Genomic DNA, 8,930 nt, shown 5'->3' with positions numbered 1-8,930 from the left:
GCCCCTGCGACAGATCTCACGACGGCCGCTCCCGAACAGACCGTGCCTGCCAGGGAGCGCATCGAAAGGGTCATTGAGCAAGCGATTCACGAGGCACTCGATCACTGCCGCTATCCCACGGCATGGGCTCTGCGTACGCTTTACGACGAAAAGTCCTCCGACGCGCATTTTCTCACTCTGGTCGAGTCCATCTTTTCTCAGACTGCCGACTCGTCGGTCGTTGACGAGTTTGCGAAGCTCATCGAGGCGAAGAAGAGGGAAGGTAACAAGGAAAATCGAGCCCGCGATCACTTTGGCCCACCGTCGCCAAATCCCAACGGCATGAGCGGACAAAAAAGGAAGCGTGCACCGTACGCCAAACTCATCACGCTCGATCTCACCAAGGCAAGACGTCCGAGTTCACCTGAACCCACACCTGCGCCTGCGGTGCCGCCTCCAGTCGTCGAGGCGCCCGTGCCCGTGCCAGCAACGCCCATTGTTGTGACGCCGTCAAAGAGGAAGCACAAATCGCGAAAGCAGCACACAGCATCGCCGTTCATGGCGAAACCCTCGACCGCCGGCGATGGCGGCGCCCTCGTCACGCCGTCTCGGAGGCGTGCTCGTCGGGACTCCGCAGGCAGCGACTCGTCTGCTCTGTCGGAGCTTTCGGGCTCGCCTTCTCTGCCGTCGCCTACGCCTGCAGCTATCCGTGATCGCAACGTCGAAGGGGCTGCCGCCGCCCCCGCGACGAGCGCCAAGATCATCTTCAACGAACTGCGGCCCAGTCGACAACGCAACGCAAAAATCACAAAGAAGATGATCATCGACGCACCCGACCCCTCGGCCTTGTCATCCTCGGGCAGCCCTGCGCCTGCTGATCCTGCCATGTCGGACATTCCCTCGTCGCCCCAATTTGCTGACGCAGTTCCCGCTCGTAGGCCGGTCGGCAGGCCAGCTAAGGGCTCCAAGACGACACGAGCGGCGAAGGCAAATGCCAAGGCGTCTACGCAGGGAAAGAGCAACAACGAGGTCAGCGCTGTGGATGAAGCCAACACGGCCAGGCGGAGGATGGCGCGGCTTCAGAGCAACTTTGCCGACGTCGATGCCCCCGAGGAGAGCTCAATCCGCGGCGAGACGCAGAACAGCGCCAGCGCCAGCGCGAATGCGACCAGCGCCATCGATCCGCCCTTCTTGGGACGGAGCTCCAAGGCCCCCGGTGGCCCCCCCCAATCCCGGGTTTGCCCGGAACCGGAAGAAGCGACAATCGGTGGGAAGGAACCCCCAGCGTGCCTTGGAACGCAGGCCAAGGGGGAAACCACCCGGCTTAACAAGAGGGGGTTTGAAGGGGTCCAAGCCCCCTTCGCGAAAGGTCGTTCGTTCCCACCCCGAGGAGCCTCGAAATGGGAATCCTTCCAGAAGCTGGCACGCCCGTCAGCACGCGGGCTGTCAAAAAGCAACGCACCTGGCACTGGGCTGCGTGTCAAGTCATCGTGAGTATATTCTTCCTCCCTTGCGGGCAGCGAGGCGCATCATCAATCCATCGCGTGTCCTCTGTCCTCGTCTCATGCTCTTCCGATCTAACATACACTCTCTCTCTCCCAGGCCCAAGAAGAAGACCATCGGCACTGCAGCAGGCGTACCTCGCCAGAGCGGAGAGGGACATCCTTTCTCATCCAGCGGGGCTCACTTCAATTCGGTACGTGCTTGTGCTTTGCGTGTGGTTTCTCTGCATTTCTCTGCATTTCCTCATGATTTCCTCATCACTACATCCATGCTCTGCTCGTCATGTGGGTGGATCTGAGTGAGCCTGGCTTTGTCTTGCTCGATCTGGCTCGATGGCCCCCATTCTCCCTCTCCTCACCCACGCCAGGCCCAGCCCATCCCCCCCCCCTCGTCATGCCAACGGGTTGCCGCCCACGCACAGAGTTTTAGCGACCAGCTCATCTCCCACTTTTATTTTGCCCGCGACCCGGTCACCTGGTCAGCATACGCGGTCCCCCCCCCCTTCCCCCTTGGAGACAAATTTGGGTAATTCGAGGGGGGAGGATGACAACGACGATTATTGCTCGGCGGGCGGCGGGGTAGGTGAACTCATTCGCTGTGAGCACTGCTCCCGGTCCTTCCATTTCGAGTGCGTCGATCTGCTCGTCGACGAGCCTCTCCCTGATGAATGGTTTTGTCAACGGTGCATCGGAACGAGGTTTCCGACCCGATCATCTGACAAGAGGCCGGGCCATTTCGGTGCCCTCCTGGCGGTGCTTGACAAGACCAATCCAGGGGCGTTTGAGCTGCCGCAGCACATCCAGACCTACTTTGAAAATGTGCGAGCTGGTCCTCAGGGGGACTACGAGGAAGAAAACGCCGTGGTGCCCAAGGTCCCCAAGTATGTGAAAGCGTCCCTCTTGCCGGCCTCGGCGGCGGCAGCGGCCATTGTGCGCATGTCAGCTGACTTGTACCAGGAAACGAGGTGGTTACGAGGAGGCGCCGGACTTCCACAAAGTCCGCGATGCAGATGGGTCGCCAGTCTTGTGCCACAACTGCCAGCAAGCGACGGCCAGCGACCGTTCCGTCATTCCGTGCAGCATTTGTGGTCTGCACTGGCATCTGGACTGTCTCGACCCGCCGCTCGCCATCCCGCCGGTTCTGCGCACCTGGGTCTGCCCGGCTCACAATGATGACTTGCTGGCGAAGCTTCCCGGCAGCCTCGCCCCCGCCCACAAGTATCGCAAGATTCGCGATGCCACGGTTATCACCCCGCTGTACAGTCGTGGCATGAAGAACAATGGCTTCATCGAGGTCATCAACGACGAGTCTGACAATGACAGCGGATGGAACGACGTTACCTCGTTTGGCCGTACCTACCGCTTGCCCGAGAAGGGCATCATTTTGGATTTTGTCTCACAGTATGTTTCGTTCTGCTAGAATGCTGAGGTCCTAGTTACTGACTTGTCCAGGGTTCTCCCGGAGGAAACCCGTTGCTCCAGCAGCCCCCGACGACGAACAACTGGAGGCTGCGCCAGAGTCGCGACCCATGATCGGCCAGGTGTCGATCACGGAACACCAGGCAGCGCTGAACCTGGCTCAGCTGCGCGAATCCAACAGCGACGGTCTTTCTCAGCTCACCACAGCTCTTCTGGTAGGTTTTGAGACGGACCATCCTGCTATGTCGCATTTCCTAACAACTGTCCAGGATAACGCCGATCCTGCTGTCCTGTCGCTCATAGCGCGCGGCGACGCCACTAACCTCGCCAGCGGCAACCTGGGCCAGCGAGACCAGCAGAGCCTTCAGGCCATGCTCGCGGAGTGCAAGGCCATGGAAGCACGCATCCATGCTGCGTTGGCGGGCCAGAGCCCTACGGCCCGCGACGGCGATGCTCTATCCGCAAAGACTGAGTCGGCCGAGGTTGATCTTCCTACACCTGCCACGACAGGCCCAGATCACCTCGAGTCTGCCAACGGCAAATCCGACCAGGGTGAGGCCGGCATTATGGATGTCGATTAAGTTGTCACTCATACACTCTCTCCGACCACGTAATACCCCTGTTCTGTGTCCGAGTGTACCACGCGAGACGTGTTCTTCGTACTGGGCACGGCGAATAAACGACGCTCTCGATTTTCCATTCCAGGGACTTCATTTCTTACTTTCTCATAAATTGATTCCCCCCCCCCACACATTGGCGGATCGCCCGGCGTTGAATGGAGAACTGCGTCTCTTTTTCTTCTAGTGCCCGTTCACCCAGCCACCCCATGTTCGCCACCCCCCTCCAAAAACAAAAGGGGAACGGGAATTCCTGGGACCGGCGGGCTCGGGTGGCGCGACGCTTCGGCAGCTTTGGTCTATTACTTTTCTTCTTCAAGCGCCCCGGGACCCATGGTCTTTCGAAGGTGGATAGGGTGGGAGCGCGAAGGGGTTGCGCGCGAGGTGCGTTGACTGTCTTGCGGCACCGAGGCCGTTTGAAGATCTCCTCATCCCGAGGAACTGCGAGGGCGTATCTTCCTCGCTTTGCGGTCGAGCGAGACGCGCGCCGCATGGGAGTTCGAGGGCCTGAATGGCCATGGAGAGAAGAGAGGAGGGCGAGGCAGACGGATACACTTTTATGAGCGCGACGGCGCGCGAGGCTTCCCGGTAGGCTAGGGAACGTGTTGTATCATACTTGCCGAGAATACACTTCATTGACGTGACGTGCTGCGGGTGCGCGGGATGTGTTCACAGAGGGTACGGCAGTCGAGCCGGTGATGAGAATCTCGGGTCTGTCTGACCACTCGTCTTGCAGATTTTGCCATGTCCTGGTTCATGTCCAGATGCAGATGCGCAGCAAACTTAGGAAAGTCAGATTGGCTTTGACGGTCGACATATCGCCCATGAGGACTGTAGCTATCGATACCCCAGCATGTGCGCTACATCCTCTGCAGGGCCGCGCCAAGGGGGGGGGGGGGCTTCATCTGTAGACAAGTAGTAACGGAGCAGGAGTAGCCTCTCGCAGACATCCTTCAGACATATTTCGACACGACGCCACCCCTTGCGTTGCCCCCCTCCTCAGACCGCCAATACAAGATCCCGCCAAGGAACCAGGATATGCAAACAGCTACCGGCGTCGACCATGACACGTGAGCTCCTGTTCCTCCGGATCCCTCTCGAGCGGCACGTGTCCCGCGCCCCGCCGCCGCCTGCGCGCCACGCTCTGCTTCAGCATACCGAACAGGCCGGGCATCTCCGACTCGGGCCCGCGCATGACGGAGGCCGGGTGGGCGACGTTGTAGGCCGCGACGGCGAGGGCCATGGGTGCGGCCTCGAGGGCGTAAAAGTAGGCTTCGCGCACGAGGAGCGGGTTGTCGGTCTCGTGGCCCGACGAGAATTCGACGAGGCGGAAGACGATGCGCGTCGTGATCATGGCGAGCGAGACGTAGAGGGCCCACAGCAGCGGGCGCCAGGTGGCGGCGGCGGTGGCGGCGGCGGCGACGCGGCGCATGTCGCGGTGGAAGACGAGCGTCAGGCCGAGGAAGAGGAGGATGAAGAACTCCTGGAGGGCGATGCCGCCCATGTAGATGTGGATGGCGCGCATCTGCTCGGCGGGCGGGGTGGTGGGGCCGGCCATGGAGCCGCCGGTGAGCTGAACGGCGAAGGAGACGATGTCGAGGGCCACGAAGAGGGCGGCGAGGGTCGAGGCGGGGAGGCCGAGGACGGCTTGCCGGGGGTGGAAGAAGTGGATCATACGGCCGAGGGTCATGTAGGCGAAGGCGTTGACCCCTTTCCAGACGACATGTCAGACATGCAGTGAGCTTCCAATATATGGGATCGGATACTTACAAATGGGGGCCAGCAGGATAAAGATTTGGAAAACAAGATAGATGCCGCTAGACTGCTGGTGTTTTGTGCTGATGGCGCGGAAGAGGAAGGCTAGGGTCTCCCAGATGCTCGCCATGATGATAACCCAGCACCATGCCTGACCTGTTAGACTCTGGTTCTTCGGAAGGGACATGACACCTTGCGTGCGTGTGACGTACGAACCTTTTTGTACCTGGCGGCCTGCCAGATGTGGATGGCCGTCAGAACCGCGAACAAGATGGCAAAGGCGGCTGCGGCCGCGAAACTGGGGTAGTAGTTCCAAAAGGCACCGCACTCTCCCGGCGGTACGTGGCCATTGGAATCCGGCTTGGCAGTGGTGGTGCAGGTTGGAATGGCAATGTCAATGGTCTTGGCGGGCAGAGTGACATGGTCATTTGTCATGCCAGGTATCGTAACATGTTGCGTGATTGTGAAATACTGCCTAGGCGCAGGCGATTGGGTTGAGAGTGACGGTATCTCTTCCCGTCTGTCGTGTATAGGTGTAGGAGTCGGCGCGGTAGAGATAGTTCTTGAAGGCAGGCAGCTGACAGCGGTGACAGTGACCAACAGGAGGAATACAGAAAAACGCATGGCTGTATTGATAGAAATCAAGGAATGACACAAGATCGTAGAAAGCAAGTATGAAGCCTGTGGTGGTCGAATTCCAAACAAATCGATCCAAAGCCGACTTGTAGCTTTATATGAAGAAGGGCGTTGCGTATCCATGCTCATGAACGACTATTTCTGGGCTCTCCTATGTTCACAGCCCCCTGTCGCATGCTTGTTCCTGATCTCAAGTTGCGAACCGACCAATCGCGTAGTTCCATTTGGCGAAGGGTCAGCTTGCGCTTCGGGACAGCAACACGCATAAGCCGCAGACCTACCATATTTACTTGCTCCAACTCTGCCTCGCCTAGGCTGCTACTGAGTACCACTCGTCTCGCACTGTAATGGATTCCCCTGGCCTTCTCATCAGATACGCGACCCTCTGCTGCAAGATGATGCCACCGTCGTGGCTTGTTACGGTTTGCTCCTCATTCAGCGTGATCGAGTCTTGGATCCGCTGTTCTTCAGATGGGAGTGCCTCGTCACCGCTATGAACCTCCTGGTTATTGTCCAGTCCCCCTTGTAACCCATGTTCCACCTCGATCGTTCGTATCCCCGACGCAATCATGGTCCCGTTCTCCCAAAGACTCTCCCTTCTACAAGCCAGTGTCTTCATCAGACTCAAAGCAGCAACACGCAGCCTCAGAGACCGGCATTTAATGACGACAAATGCCAGCAGCGGTCCGAACCCCATCTCAAACGTGAACTTGGGGCTCGCGCGGACATTACGTAGTGCCTGTCCCCGAGCTTCGGCTTGCCGCGCAAGTTCTATGATGGAGCGGAACTTGTCGAGGTGTAGATCATACACCATCTCCCCCCTCGACAGGCACGTATCGATCCAGATCTTGGCAACAAGCCATTTCATGCCGAGTAGGCGCTCGACGATCTGCGTCCGCATGTCGCTGGGGTCGTGCTGTGGACTCTTCTGCCCCTGATATGTGTGGAAAGCCTTGGCCCACCCGTCTAGAGCTGCGTCCAGACTGACCCGCTCACGCAAGGTCGTCATGCCGGGCTCATCGTCGGTCGACTGCCCGAGCCGATACTCATCGGCAGATCGAACAAATCGAATGACCTGCAGAACGAGCGGATCGAGAGAGGACTGGGCCTCCGCGATGGTCCAGAACGTGGTGGGGTTGTGTGGTTGACGGGTCGTGATTTCAGGAAAAGATTCGGGCCGCGCGCCGAAGAAGAAGGGAAAGATGGCCATGCGATAAAAGGCAGGCAACAGCTGGTCGCGGACGATGGACGAGTCTATGCGGTTCCCAGCCACCATGTTGATGCCATGCCGGCAGTGACTGACGGCACCCTCGCAGTCGCCGCGCAACATGTCAATGCAGGTGAACAGAATGCAGACGAGCAGCACGGCCTCGTGGCTGTTTGTGGTCCTCAGTTGCCTGATGGCCTTGTTGTAATGCTTGACAGCGAAGGCATTCTTCTCAATCAAGGGTGACCTGGCAAAGCCCTGCTGAAGGTTCTCGTACAGCGAGCTGATGGCAAGCACAGCGTGCCTCGCGGCTTGCTCTTGGTGGGTGAACTGGATCACCAGGTGGGTCCAGAAAAAGCCATCCAGGGGCCCAGCGAGAACAGGGGCGACGACTTCACGGAAGAAGCCCAAGGCGCGGAGTTCACCGGCCGCGTGGGTGGCGGCAGGACCCGGCGTTGGGCTGGAGCGTAGCAACTGAGCCCAAGAGTAGCTGGCGGTGGAGGGTGTGGAGTAGCCGTCACATGCCCTGCCTGTCGTGACACAGCGTCGACAAGCGGGACGCGCCTCGTCACATTTTATCCTACGAATCCTGCGCAGTGGTCAACAAGTGTTTATTATTTGTTCCCTCCGAAAGAGAGATGGAAAGAGATGGAGAGGAAAACGTACTTGCAGGTGATGCAACCCGTCTTTACTCTGGAGATGCCAGATCGAGCCATGATGCGGAGTAGGTCTGGAAAGGGGAAGCCAGGAGAAGAGGTGAAGAAATGGGACGCACGAGACAAGGCAGGCGGCAGCCGAGCATCACAGGAGAGATGGCTCAAGAGTCGGTCTGAAGAAGGATAAGAGGTCCCGGACTGAGAATGTGGCCTGACATGGTGCTGCAATCGGCCAGAGAATCAGTAAACGGCCAGGCAGCGAGATAGCAGAAACTGGAGGAAGAAGCGGACGACGACGAAGAGAGGTCTAAAGACCAAGTCCAGACCGACCAGGGGAAGGAGGTTGAGCTTCAAGGTTCAAGTGGGGCAGGAGCTACAGTACAGGGCTGAGTCGAGTCTCCGATCCGCTACAAGACCCACCGAACCTCCCCTGTCCGATCCTGAGCGGGGCATTTGCGAACCGGCCAATACGCTCACCACTTGATCATTCTGGTAGTCCCACTTCCACTACCACTTGCACTCATCTCATCTCATGTCATATGTCAAGAAGGAGAGAGCCCCATTCAGCCTTGGGACAGCCAGATTCGACAACTTTCATCTCCTACAAGTATCACCCCCTCTGAAGAGATTCCATTGCCGGCCTGAAGCATGACTTCGATGTCATCAGTCGAATCACCATGCCATGCGTAGTCGTTATGGCGCCAAAACCTAGGCGCCTGAACTACCGCGACCAGCGGGGCACCGACCAGATCTCTCTCTGCATGCCACGCCCTCTTGACGTTAGGTCACCGGCCTCATAGCTTCATCGCAAGGCTTGCTGGGCTTCAGAGGCAATATGGTAGAGACCTTGGTGCCCGACTCAACGCTTCTTCTACGTTCAACAGGCCTCATGCTCCTCAGCCGCAGGTGTGCCAGACGTGTCAAGTGCAAAGACGCAGAAGCATGTGGCAATGCGCCCACGAGCTCACCTCGGCGGTTTCTCAGCACCTCTTGAGCTGTGAGGCTCGCTGAACCTTGATCATTCGTCTCGTTGGGTAGCAACAGAAAGCAGACCCAGCTTCGCGCTGCCCATCTCTCGGGCGGACGCCGTCGACAGGCTTGACGGCGTGACCTATGTGAGCCTGCAGCCCTGCCCAAGTCTATGCACGTCCACGTCGAG

General features: G+C 58.7%; 3 protein-coding genes across 3 annotated transcripts in view; 1 reads left to right on the top strand and 2 right to left on the bottom strand.

Annotated features, from left to right (window-relative positions):
• The window catches only part of VDBG_06778 (conserved hypothetical protein), a gene marked incomplete at both ends in the record, with an annotated part of 4,099 nt that extends 618 nt beyond the window's left edge, over positions 1 to 3,481 (top strand). Inside the window, 6 exons of the mRNA XM_003003170.1 lie at positions 40 to 1,469; positions 1,582 to 1,675; positions 2,025 to 2,362; positions 2,439 to 2,882; positions 2,947 to 3,115; positions 3,170 to 3,481. Coding sequence (XP_003003216.1) covers positions 40 to 1,469; positions 1,582 to 1,675; positions 2,025 to 2,362; positions 2,439 to 2,882; positions 2,947 to 3,115; positions 3,170 to 3,481 — 2,787 coding nt within the window. The remainder of the gene's footprint in view (positions 1 to 39; positions 1,470 to 1,581; positions 1,676 to 2,024; positions 2,363 to 2,438; positions 2,883 to 2,946; positions 3,116 to 3,169) is intronic.
• A 1,084-nt stretch (positions 3,482 to 4,565) lies between these two features.
• VDBG_06777 (RTA1 domain-containing protein) lies at positions 4,566 to 5,707 on the bottom strand (the record flags this gene model as incomplete). The annotated part of the gene is made up of 3 exons (XM_003003169.1): positions 4,566 to 5,227; positions 5,288 to 5,423; positions 5,489 to 5,707. The coding sequence occupies 3 exons, from the start codon at positions 5,705 to 5,707 to the stop codon at positions 4,566 to 4,568; spliced, it is 1,017 nt and encodes a 338-aa protein (XP_003003215.1).
• Positions 5,708 to 5,924: 217 nt separating this feature from the next.
• Positions 5,925 to 7,831, bottom strand: VDBG_06776 (conserved hypothetical protein; the record flags this gene model as incomplete). The annotated part of the gene is made up of 2 exons (XM_003003168.1): positions 5,925 to 7,704; positions 7,782 to 7,831. The coding sequence occupies 2 exons, from the start codon at positions 7,829 to 7,831 to the stop codon at positions 6,219 to 6,221; spliced, it is 1,536 nt and encodes a 511-aa protein (XP_003003214.1).
• Between the last annotated feature and the right edge of the window lie 1,099 nt (positions 7,832 to 8,930).

Source organism: Verticillium alfalfae, genomic scaffold, assembly GCF_000150825.1.
Source record: "Verticillium alfalfae VaMs.102 supercont1.8 genomic scaffold, whole genome shotgun sequence".
In the NCBI taxonomy this organism is placed as follows: Eukaryota; Fungi; Ascomycota; class Sordariomycetes; order Glomerellales; family Plectosphaerellaceae; genus Verticillium; species Verticillium alfalfae.
Note: the sequence above shows the minus strand (reverse complement) of the source record. Positions and strands in the feature narration are given on the sequence as shown.